Below are 17519 nucleotides of genomic sequence, written 5' to 3'. Positions count from 1 at the left end.
ATGATGTAACAATAAACATATAATATCTGTGTGTTTGCTTTGTTTCTTGTGTGTTGGGTTTATTTTTACGTGATTAATGTCCTTTCAACATTAAGCTGTTCCAAATCCTTCTGGAAAGCAGGCATGACAGGGCATTGAAAAGCTTTTGGACCAGTTATTAGTCACCAGATCTTCCCATAAGACACTCTCTCTGCTGCCATGATCTTAACGACTGAAGAGTAATCCATTCCAATGGGCCCGTGACCTATTGTGTTTATACCCCTGAGGTGGCCCATAGCAGCCCCTCATTGAGCGTGCTCCCTCATCAGGTGGGACCTGGGAAACCCACACCATTGCTGACTCATCCCACTTCAGTCATGAAAAGATGATGCTCTGGGATATTTGAGTTTCTTAACCAGATAGCACAGTTAAAATTGAGCAACCATAAGGACTAATACTGCTTTAGCCAAGGCAATAAATTCAGTAACTTTATTCTTCACGACCTTCAGGTGTCTTGGACAAACACGGATACAAGTATGACATTTAATTTTGAATCTAAGGACCAGTTTCACATGGTTTTACGTCTGATGCATCCGTTTTCCAGAAAGCCAAAGAACTGTGCTCTGTTTGGGGAGAAAAAGATAAATATTCTAAGAGATACAATCGTGTCTTAACCTTATTAAATAGCTAAGCCAAATCAAATACATTTTACAAATGTATAGAATAAATTTAATTGTACTACCGAAACTATTTAGTATGGGGTTTAAGAGGTAAGAAAACCTCCGGGAAAAGGGTAAAGCATTTCCCAGGGAGAAATTAAAAGGCTCTAGATAATGGTGATAGTGAAAATTAAAAGGAAAAAAATTGAATCAGTCCTTTATTCTCCAAGATACTAACAGTGCTGCATTGTCTGTAGGGAGGGGGAATAGCTTGAAGAAATACATCAACAAAGCTCTGGTTCGTTTTGTCTTATTTTTTTAGTCATCCTCTTCTGATATTTTTCCTATTGATCTGTACAAGGATTTTTGTGCACTGTCAATTTTAGTATTAAGATCTCACCAGGGCTCTGCCCTATTTTGAACAACAGCAATTTTTTTCAGTGTATTTCTAACTCTGTTATTCATAATTATAATTTCCATAATACATGTTATATATAATTATATGTATCCTATAACTATATATGTGTGATATATAATTATATATTAGAATACATAATACATGATATACACATGATAATACATAATAGGTTATCTATTAAATATATACTATAATTTATATATTATGTTATATAATATATGATATATAATTATATATTATAACAATTGTAATTATGAATAATTTATAGTTAGACATGCACTGAAAAAATGTTTTTCAAAATAGGGCAGAGCACTGGTAAGATGTGAAATACTAAAATATATTTATAATTACGTATTTTATAATTATAACCAATTATCATTGGTTGAGCACTTAACCCATGTCATGCATAATATTTCTAAAGATCAGATCTATGAGGGGGGCACTATGTACTAGTTATTATTCCCATTCTCTTCCTCACCTCCTCTCTCCTCTCTCCTCTACCCCTCTCCCCTCTCTCTCCAGCTGGGCAAGTCTCAGACCCCTCTTTTCTTTACCTGTTCCCATTTCCATCCTCCCACAGCCTTCTGACATATCGCCCTCCTCATCCTTAATGCATTTCTAAACCTATACCCAACAATAGCTCCAGCCTCTGGCTGCTCCTTTCTTCATAACAATAAGGTTCTTTCAACCCTAAATCTGAAACTTAGAAGACTGGCAGCTCTAAATACTGCCATTGCCACTGCCACTCACTTGGGGTGCGTTCTTTATACATTGGGACAAGAGGTGATAAATGTCATTTTTTTCAATATTGCATTAAATATTATAATTCAAACTTAATTAGAAATTTACAATATGGTATAATACATAGCAACATTCACCAAACAAAACCACAACCTTGAATTTTAAGGAAAAGAATTGGGAAGGAAAATGTTGTGCAAATGGGGAAATGTGAATACACCTTATTGCTCCACCTCACTACTTTCTCCTGCCTTCCACCTCACTTTTTAAAAATCCAATTTCCAAATTGACATGGCTTCTTACAGTCATTATGTAGTAAAAGCACTGATTATGGTGCGGGAAAAGTGTAAGTCCCACCTAAAAGTTCCAATGTTAGACTTACCCTTGAAGCATTTGGGGACTTCAAAGGTGCCATCCACACACTGAGCTTCCTCTGTATAGCTACACTTCTTTTCTTTATTCTTGCAGAAGAAAGAAACTTTTTCACCATGTGGCATTCCATTCTTAAATTTGTCTTGGAGCTTTACTTTTTCTCCCATGTATAGCACAGTAGCTTTTTTAACAGATATTTTACAAGTTGCTAAAAAGATAATATTGGTAGTCAAGATTTAAGAGTTCAATCTTTCTTAAAGACAATGAAGTATTTGAATAGTGGGTGAGTACACCTGAAACAAATTATTTAAGACAAAAATATTCCAAGGAAAATAGTGAATAACATCAGTCTCTATGCTAACAGTGTTTTGTATTAACTGCCCCCTCAGTCATGGCTTCCAAGATGGCCGTGCCTTCCCCTACAGGAGCCACATAAAAAGGACAGAGGAGAAGCATCAGATTCTACATTTCAGTGAAAAAGAATTTCTACCAGATACTTCCATCCCCTATAAGCCTACATCACCCAACTCAGATCTCATTTATTGAGCTAGTTTACCCATCGAACCAACCAGTGTAAATGTTGGCTGATAACTGCTCACAACTGTTCCTGTCTCTGAAAAATTGCCTTTGGTCATAACCTCACCCGGGAGGTTATCTGAACCAGCTCGTAATCCTAGGGTTGGGGAAAGGAGCATCCCATAACCAATGACCTACTGACAAGGGGTTACAGAAAACCAGGTCCACTCATTGGTGGGGTCAACTCTGGAGTAGAATTCATGCTCCAGATCCCTCATGGCAATGAAACTGATACTAGATTACTGCTGAGACTATATCTTCGTTAAAAAAATAGCCCCTGGATTAGCAGTATCACCTGGGAACTTGGAGAAAGTGCAAATTCTTAAGTTCTATCCAGATCTACTGGATCTATCAGATCTACTGTTTAAACAGAAACTCTGTTTAAACAAACCCAGTGGTTGTTTTTTTTTGCATAAGCATGACATTGACCAAATCAAGGTTAAACAACCAACTGAAAAAAGAAAAGAGGTCAGTTAGTGAATAACACTTTAATTGAGAAGTCCTGGTGTAGAGTCATGCCAGGTTCAAGGTGAGTAAGCAGAAAAAACAAGTGAAAGAGACTATGAGGCCACTGAGACATGGAAAGAGTAGCGATTGTTCCTGATTATCAGTTCCAAATCTTAGGAGAACCTGTGTTTCATCTTCTGATCTCCAATGTCCATATGATTGCCTGTTGCCCTTTTATAATAATCCCCATTTCCTCTAACAAGTTTGAATGTAGGGTTGGTTTTTGCAACCACCAACAAAAAGAGTGTTGGCTAGAACAAAGCAGAAAAGAATGCTCATGGGCGAAGACTTTAGAGCAATTTTAGGAAGCCCACACAATCTTCCATCATATTATCAGTACTTCCAAAGAATCTGTTATCTCTTCAGTTTAATCTCAGATATGCTTCCTAAGCATGGAGCTCCCCATGCACAGGTGGATCCCAAAGTCTTTCACACACCAATAACTGTTAAAAGAGCCTGAGCAACCAGTGGGAAATCATTAAAAGAAAAGGCAAATCACTGGGTAACTTTGGAGGCTTTTCAAGATCTCACCCACATTTCTTACCTTTACAAGTTGGCTGTGCAGACCAGTTTCCAAATTTGCTACATTCTACTACTTCTGGACCATCCAAGACATAGGTATCATGGCAACCATAGGTGGCTTTATCCTTGTAATTAAGAGCTTGTTTTGCAGGATAATTCACAAACCCATTGTCTGGTCTTGATGGGAATGGGCATTTTACTTCTAAAAGGTTTATTCAATAAAACAGATTAGTATCAATAGTACTGTTGTCTAGTAATTATGGATTAGACACATTCTAATCTCCATTACACCAGTGAATCAGGGTCTTCCTGTCATTGGAATGCAATATCTAGGTAGCTTGGTGCTAAATTATGTCCTGATTATTTCATACCCATGGGACTCTGGATATTAAAAAAAAAAAACAAACAAACAACACTTTGAAGGTAAATGAGTGATATTTCACCAAGTTCTTTGGATGCCACATAATTATGAGGTATTGTAAACTTATTGTAAACTTCATTTCCATGCAGTCTAAGAGGGTGGATTGAAAAGTCTGTCTCTGTTAACTTCCTTCATGCACATGAGCACACCATTATTTGGATTTTAAATGTTAAGACTAATTTTTATGATTGTCTTCAGACTATACCAAAAACCAGCATGAAAAGTGAAGGAGGGGCCTCCCCATTGGCACAGCAAGTTAAGCACCGCGCTGTGAAGCTGTCTGCAGCCTCTGCAGTGTGGTTCTATCCTGGCAGGCCAGCAAGAATCCCACATGGCGCAGCAGACCTCTCCTGTCTCTCCTGCTGCTCCCCTCAGCAGTGTATTTCAGTCAGTCTGCCTGTTCTGCTCCCCACACTGTCTCTGGCGAATCCTCTCACCCTCCCGCGCATCTGGCCTGTACCCCAGCTCTTGTATAAAAATAAATAAATCTCTAAAAAAAAAAAAAGAAAAGTGAAGGAGAATATCAGTACTGCTTTTTGGTCATTTTAAGATCCTCAACAGGGGATCGTATTCCTATCTACCCCAGTACAAGAGCAAGGCCAGAGCCAGGGAAGAGCACAGAGCTTTGGGGAGGTAATTTAATGAGGCAGTTTGAGTACAAACTCCAAAGTTTGGTTCAATTTTGGCTCTTCCACATATAGAATAAAAAACAATCTATATGCCTATAGTAATATTTAAAAAAAGTCCATGGAAGAAAAGTTCTTCTCTATAGAAAAATTCCAACCAATAAATACAGAATGAAAAATAGGATTAGAAAGTCACCATTACTTAATGTAATCAATACAGATGTTGTTTATAATGATGCACAATGGCAACTTATATAGAGTTATCACACAATGCTCCTTCAATTAAAAAAAAAATAAAAAGGAAAAAAGTCACCATTTTACAATCACCAATAGCACAATTGACTGAGTCCGGGAATATCCCCCAAGACCCTTCTTGGGAATTTTTCCCAGGCAGTACAGAAAGTTCAGTGCATTAAATGCAGTTCTCCTGAAGTCAGAAGTCTCGTTTCATCCATCTGGTGTCCTATCACCTATCACTTCCTGGCACATGACAGATGCCAATAAACATTTGTTGAACAAAGTCATTTGACTTTTTCAAAAATGCCTCCACAGGATGATTTTGTCTTCTCATTGCACTTACCCTTACATTCTGGTAATTGAGTCCAATTTCCATGTTCTGTGCAGGTGACTGTATCATTTCCGAACATGGCATATTGTGGCAAGCACTGGAAGACTGCTGTGTCCCGGTAGAAGGAGTTGTTTCCAGCCAATGGCTTGTAAACACTGAGTGTTGCAAACTTAGGTACGGGTGGTGAAGCACAGGTTACAGCTGAATAGAAAAAGAGCAATCATTTTTATGAAAATGCTTGAGTCTTAAAGAAACCTTTTCCAGAAAGAAAACCAAGCCAAATATTAACTTGAGAAAATGCAAAATTGGATCAAATGCCAGGGTAAAAACAATTGATGGCAAATAAAGAAATATGATTTGGAAACTAGATGTCCGAACCAGTACAAAAAACTAAAAACATGAATTAAATTTAAATATAGCCACCATTCATTTGCTGTTTACAATAACACAATAGTTTGGTTTCCATAAATCTTTGATCCAAATGCTACATTGGAAGATGCTTCTAGGAGTCAGAGTTGGATGTCGCTGAGGGGCCATGTTGACATTATTGCCAAGGACAGTGACCTGGTGCAAAGTCATCTGAGTCATTTGAGTTCCACTGCTAGTTCAGGTCTGTCTGTCACTATTGATTACCTCCTGCTTTTACACTCACTATGTGGAGCTCATATAAGTGCATCACACAGAGATGTGGTAGAGGTTTGTCATCTTGACCTGTCTGATGGAGAATTTCAACAAGCCAGAGAAGGGTAAAATAACATAATGGAAGTGAGTACAGGCCAAAATGTAATTTACGTTGTGTTATCTAGATCCTTGCTACTCATAGTGTGATCCCTGGACTAGACACATGGGTACTTCCTGGGAACTTATCAGAAAAGCAGAAACTCAAACTTCACCCCAGACCCAAGAATCAGAATCTGCATTTTAACAAGATGCACAGGTAACGCATTGGTATGGGCAAGCATGAGAAACTCTCATTTAGATGAGACTGAAGCTAAAGCAGCTTTTCTGTTATAACTAAAAAGAAAAGAGACCTCACTATTTGGTACAAATCTGCTTCAAAGGAAACTTTTTGAAGACCCGTGGTGATTGCTGCTACCAGGTGAATAATTCCAGTTAATTTATCCTTAAAAAAAGAAAAGGAAATCTTTCTTTTATAGTTCAATTTCCCTGAAACCACTCTTGATTTGAAATGGTTTTACTTTTCCATTTGCTTTTGCTGGGAAAAACCTCTTCTAAATGTCAAAGAACCATAACTATTGTTGTAACACCTGAGCCCCCTGGTAAAAGATGGCTCTTACATAAATCCCAGGTTTCATAAGAACACCCTCCCTGGATAAGCAAAGCCCAGAGCTGCCCCTGACTGCTTGACCGAGCATCCCCTTAATAAACCAGCATGCCTGGGGCATCTCAATAAACTTGTAGGATACAAGGCCCTTGGGTGGGCTCTAGGGTTGTTTTTTCTTGTCTCCCTCCTCTCTAGACTTACCTGTTGAGAGCAGAGCTAAGTGTCCTTTAGCTCTTAAAGCTTTAGTGCTGAGAATAAGAGATTGCACATAGTAGGTCCTCAATACAGGTTCACTTGGATATATGAATGAGTGCAAAGAAGATATTTGATCTCACTGTTTCCAGTTCTTCTAGTCAAATAGTGGCAGTCCTGAATAGATCAATGCCACACATATTCAAGACCCACCAAAACTTGGGGATCTATTGGAATTAATAAACTCAGAAATCACAAACTCTACCAGGTGGAGAATATAAAATGTGTTCGTAAGTCAAATAATTCCCTTTTGCCATTACAAGCTGCTTGTTTCATCCTCAAAGCAAAATGGTATAGGATGAACAATCTCGAAAAGGGTAACAACCATATTATTGAGTTGAGACTGAAGGGTTTTGGTTGTAAAAGTTATAGTGGTAAAATCAGGAACGTCCCAGGCAAAACCAATAGGTCAAACCCCCCTAAGTGAGACCCAACTCACGAGCACAGACAGGAATGCCTGGATTCCATCTTCCTTCCTCATTGCATTTAGCAGTACTAGATCCATTCAGATAAAACCTGCAAAAGGAGAATCTAATCCATCAAACAGTAAAAGTCCATTAGCAGCATCACTAAAGACCTCTCCACTGAGGACTTCTTCAAACCAACACTATTGACTTCTTTCCCATCTGATGGTGCTGGAGAGCCTAATATTCATCTAAGATTAGGGAATCTTCCAACCTAACACCCCAGATGACTAATTGAAGGTAAGCTGGTTTCATAGCTGGTGGGTGGAAGCCAAACCCCCAAACACCTCCCTTCCAACCAAGTTAACTACTTCCCACATAAAGCAAGGAATCATCTCTTTCAGGATCACAAAAGAGAATCAACGAATAATTTTCACTATTTTCTGAGAGTCAGCTGACAAAAATGTGTAAAACTAATGTGGTTTACTCCCATTGAGAATGTAACATTCTGCCCTTAAAACAATTATTTCAAGGTTAGTTGTCATCAGCCCCACCAATATATTTGCAATCAGTCATGCCAGATGAAAGGAAAGAACTGTATTGTATATACTATTTTATACTTTCTAATTCTTAATCTCCAATCCCAAATGAAGATTCTTAGTAAAATTTTGCCCTGATATACAGCCAATGTGCTATTGACAATGTCACTTGGTGGTGTCTGTTGACAAGGCAGATGAGCTATAAGACCACCATATGTCTTTCTTCTTGGGGATATTATATTATGTGAAGATTAAGAGAACTGTATTGTACATCATCACACAGCCAACCTTCTCCATAGAATTCTCTTCTAGAGACTACCAGGACAGTCAATGAAATTAGACTCATCTCAAAAGTCCAAGTTCAGTTCCTAAAGTATCTTTGCCCTGGTGCCAAGATCTGGACCAGAGATTATAAGGCATCATCTAGTTTCAATCATTTCCTCAGATAACTAATTCATCAAGAGCAGAAAAATGAGATTTAGTAATGACTTCGTATTTCACTAGTTGTTATATTTTCCATCCCTTAACTCACCCTTAACACCACTGTGGTATATAAAGCACGACTAAAATTGATTTGTACTCAGTATGTTCAACCTAAAGGCTAGAAATAAAATACTGACCCATCTTAATGTTTATCTTAAGGACACAGAAATGTTTTGCATCTGTTAACTAAAAATCCTTACCCGGTGTTACAAGTGAAACTGATTGTATTAGGATATTCGAAAGTTGTGTAGCGTACAATTCCATTTTGCAAGATTCCAGCAAAAGGACATACTTTGGCTGTGATTTAAAGAAAAAAAGATAAATTTCTATTTATAGAATTTTCCATTAAAATAAAAATATATAGACTTATTTATATCCTTTGATCCACTACCTAAACTCAAATTAAGTCAAACGAACTATGCACAAATTCATTACATTGTTACCTCTAATAACAAATAACTGGATACTCTAAATGTTCACTATCAGGGCATTATTTAATTATTCACGGTAAGTTAATCAATAGTTGAAATCTCATGCAGACCACAAAATATAAATTATGAAGTTTATGGAGGCATTCAATCTTTATGATAGACTGATGAAAATAGAAAAAGCAAAATGATATCTTCTCCATGACATGATGCAAAAATATACGTATGGAAAATAACTTGAAAAAATAAAATTGTTTAATAAATGGACAATTCACCAAAGAGGATGTTCAGAAGGCCTACAGACATGAAAATTTGTTCATCATTGTTCCTGATAGGAGAGATGCAGGTTAAAACCACAATGAGATGCTATCTCATACCTGCGAGATATAACCATACATACAACCTGTAATACAATCATGCATATTCAGCATTCCCATCCTTGGGCTTCTATCCAAAGAATATAAAGCCATCAACACACACACACACACACACACACACACACACACACACACACACAAGCCTTAAGTTCCACAATGTTTATACAAGCATTATTTATAGTGGCTAGAGCCTGGAAATAGCCTAAATGCTCATCAATAGGTAACTAGATCAAGAAGATGTATGTCCGCACAATGGAGTATTATATGGTCATAAGAAAGGATAAAATGTAGCCATTTTCAACAAAAAGGAGGGAATTTGAGGGAATTATGTGTCTCAAAGTAGTCAGAGTCATAAAAACAAATACTGGACATTGACATAGCAGAATTCAACATTATTGAGGTCAATAATGTGAAACACTTTCAAAAAACTGAGGGCTCTGATGTTAAAAGGGATGAGGGAGAAAAAAGGACAGAGGATATAAGGGATGGTGACAAGGAAAATTAATTAATTAATTAAATTGCTAGAGTTCTAGTTATGAGTGATATAAAAAAAATTTCCCTAATGATATTGCAGTGATTTTCACTAAAAATTGTCTAGTTGTTTTTAATCAAAAAAGCACATTAAAATAATTTGTTTGAAGTTGTGTAATTTTCACAACGGTTATACCTATATGATCTAAACAACCAAAGCTCACATAGGTCCACATAGTTATTTTTACTGCTTAATTCTTACACAAAATTGCCAGAAATTCTATCTCATTGATTGTCCAATATTTGACTCTGAAATATTGTTCTTACTGGGTATCACAGGACCATAAAATCAGCAATCTACCATAAAGTAATGTGGGGTATATACATCCATAACATGTTATAAACTTAATATATTTATAATGTATAGTATATAATTTATATATATAATTATAGTATATAAAATGAGATGAAATGTATATTCATTTCAATGTGAAAGCTTCTTTTATTTTGAGGCAAAATCCAAAGATCCAATGACTGCTCAAGTTTTGTGTTTTCAAGTGTCTCTTTGCCATCTGTTTCAGAGTAGCTGCAGTTCTTTTCACTTCTATGGTGTTTCCCACTCCTTTTATCAGACCCGCTCCCCTTTTTACACCTGCCAGTTCCGACTCTGCTGGTCTCCCCTTCTCTTAATGGCAGGTATCGCTTAGTCTCCCCTCCCCTAAGGAGCCCCCAGCCCTCTCGCTTCTTCACAGCCCCTGACTCCACAGCTCGGCTGACACGCTGCACCCTGAGCTGGCAAGGCAGAAGGTCATCTCCCGCCAACACCCAGACTCCACCTGAGCGGAGAGCAGGGAGAGAAGGCGCTCACTTACGGACACATTTCATGCTGTTCATGGGCCAGCTACCGGTGAGGGGGCAGGTAAACCGTCTAAACCCTCCCTTGGTGTAGTAGCCCGGCAGGCAGTTGTAAGTTATCACCTCCCCTGGTTCGTAGGATGCTTTTAATGGAACAACTGTGGCAAATGGTATTGCATCTGGTTTGGAACAGGCTGGAAAGAGAACACAAAGCAGTTGGTTAAGAAATCTACAAGCAACTATAAACCAGAGTTGGGGGGAGAGGGGAGCAGGGATTAGGGTCAAAACAAGGGGGGTGGGAATTGTATGGGGAATACAACCAAGATGAAAATGCATACATTGTGCAAAAATGAAAAATGATGTAAAAAATATATAAAATAAAATAAAAGTAAAAATAAATATAAATATAAAGAAATCTATAGCTGTGTTTCTAAGGTCCACTAGCATACGTGAGCAAAACACCATTACCTCTACAAATAATAAGCACACCGAGCTCTGCACCAAATACGTGGTCGACACGATACCACATCTAATCTCAACGATTCTCCGAAGGGCACTTAACTTCTACTCATGCATTTTGTAGGTCAGGCCCCTGAGACTTAAGCTAACTAAATATCTTAGGGAAACACTCTATGCAGGGCTATATTCAAGAATAAGTATCAGTCTTATCTCTCCAGCATCCAGCCTGAAGACGTGGAAGGTAGCATTATCGAGCCTTGGCACATGCTGGTGGGTTGGATAGATTGTGTTTTTTCAAAAGCAAAGAATACTTACTCCATCCTTCCGTAGCCACATAGCAGAGAAAACTCAAGAACAAGACACGCACCGCAGAAATCATCGTGGCTGATTCACAATGACACAGTGCCTTTCCTCCACTAAAAAAGAGATGTGCAAATATCACAGTGCTTAAATATTAACTTTTTTGGTGAACTTTTATCTCTGTAAATAGAAGATAGAGAATCATGATTTGAAAGGAACTCCAAGACCTACATCCTTTAATCATTTACTTTTCACTTCTGTGGGTCAGTTGTGAAATCCTGGGTAGATGGTTTCTGTCTCCATGATATTTGTGGTGAGGTCCATTATGGTTCCTGACACCCCAGGTTGTGGGGTGTTGAGCCCAGACAGCTCATGCTCTAGCCTATGTGTTGTGTGCATAGTGGATGGAGCTCCAGAGGGCAAGCTCTTGCTTCCCCCACCATCTTGGGAGATGAGCACAGGATGATCACTTACCCTCTAGACCACAGTCTCCACACCTCTGAAGCCACGTTACAGTATCCAGATGTATGATCCTTTTTTTTACAACATAAAAAGTTTTATTTTTTTATTTCATATAATTCTTACATCATTTTTCATTTTTGCACAATGTATGCATTTTCATTTTGGTTATATTCCCCATACAATTCCCACCCCCCCTATTTTGACCCTAACCCCTCCTCTCCTCCCACCTGTAGTGTATCTCTGGTTTATAATTGCTTGTTGATTTTGATTTTTTCTTGATTATAATTAGTCTTTTTCCTGGTCCCTTATTTAGGTTTTCTAAATTCCTGCTATGAGTGAGACCATCCGGTATTTTTCTTTTTCTTTCTGGCTTATTTCACTGAAAGAACACCTTCAGGATAGCCTCTAAAACTATGATGCCTAAAAAGCAGAGCTCACAATATTCCCTTTCCATTCCCCTTTTACCTCTAGTTAGGAACAAATCAACACAAGATCCTGCTCATCCATTCTTAATCCTCCTTAGGTCTATCTAGATAGATAGATTTCTAGATAGATTTCTAGATCTCTTTTAGTTTTGGAGAGTTAATATGAAATTAAAAGTTGGGACTCAAAGAAGAAATTGAGGAGGAGATGAGAATAGACCAGTGCTCATGATGGTTCTTGGGAGAATCCACAGGGGACCATCCAGGACTCCATAGTTGTCTTATACATACTTTGCTCCATGGGGCTGAATATACAAATATACACTGGCCAGACAATATATTAAAATAAACTCTGACCCACAGTGTCTGTAGAAGGAAGCCAAACCACAACTTCTGTAGCAATCAGACCAAATGAAGACCAACCAGGTAAAGCCAAATATGTTCCTCTGATCGAGCACACAGTATTCCAGTTTCTAGTTAGTCTGCCTCTGTCTTCTCCATTCCAGCAACCTCCAATCAGAGCATACTTCAATTTTCCCTTTTTTCACCATAAAGTTTTCCTACTCTTCTAAATTTCTGCCAAATGCAGATGATGATGATGATGATGGCTGACTCTCTTGCTAGAGCAAGTTCTAAAAATGGCCATTGCTTGTTTTCATTTGGGTGGTCTTGGTTTATAGCCACAGGTCCAGAGCTCCTTGAGACATCATTTTGAGAAATGGTCTTGTCAGGCAATGATTCTTATATTTTGCTCCTAGTGAACATTATGTTCCTTGAGAAGAAAAAAAATGTGCTGCCAGTGATATCAATAATGATCCTTCCCCTTTTGTGATTAAATCAAAATACACCCCCCTCTCACCCCCCCCCCACACACAATCCACCTTATGGAGAGGTGTTGAGTTGCTCTATATAACAAGGATCTAAGATAGATGGTGAAAAGAAAGAGAGAAACCACACTGATTAGGTTTTAGGAAAAGAAATTTTAATAAGTTTGAAATTGAAAAGAGAAAAGAACCTGCAACTGAGTGACAGAGAGGAGTAGGGACCAGGAAAGGGTTTTCATGATATTTCCTGATGGATGTATTCCCTCACATGAGGGAACTTTCTGGGGAAAGTGGAGATAGCCTGTTTTGTTACTTGGGTCCATGCAATTATCAAAACTCATCCAAATAAATATTTCAGATCTGTGCATTTTATTATGTGTCAATTATACCTCCAATTTTAAAACAATATTCTCCTTCCTTCATCCTTCCTTCCTAATTCAGAGCAAAAGTCATGGGGTGGATCTGAGTGGCACAGTTACGGTGGCCCTTATGAGGAGGGCAGCCCAGAATTGTCACAAGGTGGACTGTATGAAAGGGATTGAGCAGCAGATGTACTGTGGATAATGGCAGTCAGATTTCTTGCAGATGAGGAGAAGCAACTCGGAAGTAGGGAAAGCTCAGTTGAACCCTGTGGTGTTGGATTTGAAGTAGACTTATCAGTGAAGTACTACACAGTGAAGTAGACATCATATATATGGTAATCTTGGTTATTGTGTTCCTATATATATAGACAATTCCTAGCTCTGTCCAAGACAGTCTTGGAACACCAATATGCCCAGTAACTCTTGGAACACCAATATGCCCAGTAACTCAATATCTAGTATCTAGATATTGGTTTCTTTCTTTCTTTCTTTTTCTTATTTAATTTTGAGATTACATTGGTTTAAATTATTGTTGATATTTTGAAAGTATAGGATCCCTAGATTTTCGTCTTTAAACACAACTCTCCATCACAAGGTGCCATAGCTCCTTAGATCAATGTCAGATTTTAGCATGGGACGTGGAAGATCTGAGATAAGCCTGGAACATCATGTTGTGAAAACAACTCATGTAACACTCAGAGAATGTTAGGGACATGTTAAAAGAAGCCAATTCATCTGAAGGGGCTCTCACTAGTCAAATATGGGACAATTTGAGTGTCAATATAAGTAATGACATTAATGAGTTATAACCTATTTTTTTTTTTATTTTATTTTATAGAGGCATGTTTTATTTATTTATTTTGTTTGTTTGTTTGTTTTGTTTATACATGCACTGGGTACAGTCAGAAGCACGGGAGGGTGAGAGAATTCACCAGAGCCAGAGCAGGGAACAGAGCAGGCAGAAGGACCGAAGTACACTGCTGAGGGGAGCAGCGGGTGGCAGGAGAGGTCTGCGCACCATGTGGGATCCTCCGCCGGTGGCCGGGAGCAGCTGGGGATCGAACCGGCGCCGCAGAGGCCGCGGCAGCTTCGCAACCCAGCGCTCAACCGCTGCGCCACCGGGGAGGCCCTATAACCTATTGACTAAAACAAGAATCCATGAGTCCACACTGATAGCAACAAACATTAAATTAATATTTTCTAACATTAACAAACATTAAATTAATATTTTCTGACATTAACAAAGATATGGGAAGATAAGAAAGTTCTCCCTTGCTGTGGAATGCCAAAAAAATGAATACAGTAGGAATGATGGAATTAAAAAATTGCAATTTGGAAGTCATCACAGAAACATTTAGTTCTGGCAAGAAAGTATCAATGGATGCTAAAATTGAGGAGTGCAAGTGGAATGAGAAATGAGTTGGGGACATATCATCTTAACAAAATAATCAATATTAATACCACTCACTACTCAGGAGACAAACACATGTTGTACATCCCAGCCATAGGATGCAAGCAGAACACAGTGGTTCTTCTGCAATATTCCTGCCCAAAACATCACCAGGGTTGTGTCATAGGAAAGCATTGCACATACTCAAGTTGAAGGACATTCTGCAAAAGGACTGCCCTGTGATTTTTCAAAAAGGCAAAGGTTGTGAAAGGCAAAAGCTAAGGAAGTGTGGGAAGACATGACAAGGCATGGAGCGCATTTTCTTTTTGTTCTAAAAGCCTACACTGGTGAAACTTAAAGAGTATATGGATGGTTTGTGTTCCATTCTTGTCAATTATCTATATGCTTGAAATTCGAAATGGATTAAAAATGTAACTGAAAAAAAAAAGAATGCATGCCCTCTTTGATGGTTTCCTTTCAAGCACTCTTCATAAAGATACTTTTCTTAAACTGAACCACAGGAACCCTCAACTTTTACTTGCACTACCCCCTAAAAATCAATGGAATGGAAGAGTTTTCTAAAATGCAAATAGGTATTTTTAAATATTCCATGTAGACACTAAAGTCAAATAACACACTACAACATGTGTTTTACAGAAAACAAGTTAACAACAGGAAAATGAAGAAATAAGTTAAAGCTAGTTTGACAGCTTGTAAGGAGAATTGCCTATGTCTATGGTGATATAGCTATAGATACAGTCTTGGGCTAGTAGAAGTTTCCTTTGAGCTTTTAAATATAAAGATAACTAACAGTAATCTGGACAATTAAAATAAATTATTTGTCCTGAGTCCTTTGCCATTTGAACATATTTGAGAATTACAAGTTGTTCCCAGAACTCTTCCGAAAACACACTTGGGTCAATGAAAAATCTTCAGATGAGTCTTCAGATGAGATGCAGGTGTTGGTCTTCCAATGCATGTTGGTTTTTTTTTCTGTATAACTTTTTCTGTATAACTGTATACCATGTGGTTGACCTATGGTCTGATCCAGTTTCCACTCCCTGTAGTTCAACTCACACTGCAATAATTAACTCATGATTATCACCAAGTTGCTGACTGATAGTTGATGCTAAATGACATGTTGAAGACACATTTAAACTTACCATTGACGTTTAATTTGGCAGAGCCCGTGGAAAAAAAAACATTAGAAAAAGCCAAGGAATTTTGGCAAATCAAGTGACTGTTTTGTCTTTCTGGGGTTTATACTCACCACTACAGATTAGCCAACACTTGGATTTCAAGTTACACTTAGCCTATACATTTTATTAACCATGAGCAGGAATAAACAGACACATTTAGGTGGGAGAAACATAGAGCCTTGTTCTTTAAGCTCTTGATGACTTTATACCCTTTCCAACTCTACTTTGTAAATTAAACTATAGAAACCTAGACTCAGAGTCCAAGGTTTTGTATTCCTGAAATCACATTGCATCATATGTTCAAAATCTGTTTGTATTTACTTCACAAGCAGAGACTTTGACCATACCATTACATATTTAGCAACAGTTTAGATTTTAAAAAATAAACTTTAAAGTTGTCTCTTTCTCGGTTGGGATTCCAGCCAATATTCACCAACAAGCTCACAGTGGAAAGAGGCAAGTCCTTTCATTCCTGTGATACCACAGTTTATCTATCTAGCTATCTATCTATCTATCTATCTATCTATCTATCTACCTATCCATCCACCCATCTACCCACCCATCCATCCATCCATCCATTCATCTACCTGTCTATCTATACATCCATCATATCTACCAAGAAAATCTATCAAGAATGTGCACCCTCTTGTCGAGGGGATAAGGAACATGTCGCAGGACTTAGCAGGCATGCTTAAATATGAGAATATTTGGAAAAAATAATCAGCCTAAGTCAGCAGAGACTAATCTGGGCTCCCTACACATAAATAGCTTTGACCTTGAAAACATGAATATATTCACATACTGCAATTTCTGTCTTCATCAGGAGCAGTTATTCTTAACCTTGGCCATACTACATAATCTCCCAGACCTTTTTTTTTAAATAGAAAAATTGAACAGAATTTCTAGAGGTAAAGCCAGACATGGTAATTTTTTAAATACCCAAATAATTACAGTTGCAGTGAGGGTTAGGACACACTAATTCAGCATGTCACTGTTTACCAAAAGTCCAGTTCCACCACATACCTTTCCCTCTTGCCCAAGTGAGACTATTTTCAATACTCTCTGATCTCTTCTGAATTACCTCCCAGATATCATGAATTCATTCATTCTTTTACAAACAGGTACTAAGCCCTTACTGAGCTGTACTTTGTGTCAACATTGTAATTTCATAAATAAACAAGACTTGACTGTTACCTATAAGGAGTATCCAATTTCCTAGGACTGAGATACAATACTTCCAAGGATAACAGAATTTGAAGACATGTATTTTCCTTAGAAGACTTTGAAGAAACTTTACAGAGGATATTTCATTTGAATTATGTGGTTGAACACCTGGAGTGTCATGGCAGAGAGGATGTAAGGTGGGCTGGGGGTGCAAAGGTAAGGGTGAGACTATTCCAAGTAGTTGCAGAACAAAGAGGCAAAAATAGCAGATGATGTTATTTCTCAGAGCTGCAAACAGTGGAGCAGAATACTTAGGTGAGACGTGGTGGGAATGAAGTAGGTCTAGATGATGAAGTCTCTTCAGGAGATTTTAGGAGTTTGAACATATTCAGAAGTCTGTGAAAGGGACATAAAGATCAGGTTTGGATTTTGGAAAGAACCTCGACAGTAAGTAAGA

General features: G+C 38.0%; 1 protein-coding gene across 1 annotated transcript; it reads right to left on the bottom strand.

Annotated features, from left to right (window-relative positions):
- Positions 1-472: 472 nt before the first annotated feature.
- Positions 473-11318, bottom strand: APOH (apolipoprotein H). Its single transcript, XM_037493516.1, has 8 exons — positions 11255-11318; positions 10498-10674; positions 8550-8646; positions 7363-7439; positions 5399-5587; positions 3794-3973; positions 2177-2374; positions 473-602 (listed from the first exon to the last, which is right to left on the bottom strand). The coding sequence occupies exons 1-8, from the start codon at positions 11316-11318 to the stop codon at positions 535-537; spliced, it is 1050 nt and encodes a 349-aa protein (XP_037349413.1). The 3' UTR covers positions 473-534.
- Between the last annotated feature and the right edge of the window lie 6201 nt (positions 11319-17519).

Source organism: Talpa occidentalis, unplaced genomic scaffold (genome assembly GCF_014898055.3).
Source record: "Talpa occidentalis isolate TD23 unplaced genomic scaffold, MPIMG_talOcc4v2.1 talOcc4.7, whole genome shotgun sequence".
In the NCBI taxonomy this organism is placed as follows: domain Eukaryota; kingdom Metazoa; phylum Chordata; class Mammalia; order Eulipotyphla; family Talpidae; genus Talpa; species Talpa occidentalis.
The sequence above is the reverse complement of the archived record's forward strand: the minus strand, read 5'-3'. Positions and strand labels throughout refer to the sequence as shown.

Bases quoted from the DNA above. Each gene is read 5' to 3' on its own strand.
- APOH (XM_037493516.1), bottom strand. From the start codon at position 11,318: ATGATTTCTGCGGTGCGTGTCTTGTTCTTGAGTTTTCTCTGCTATGTG. The intron at 7,440-8,549 runs GTAAGGATTTTT...CTCCTTTTGCAG, and splicing joins AGTTTCACTTGTAACACCGG to GTTTTATCTGAATGGATCTA. The intron at 5,588-7,362 runs GTGAGTTGGGTC...TTTTCTATTCAG, and splicing joins AGGCATTCCTGTCTGTGCTC to CTGTAACCTGTGCTTCACCA.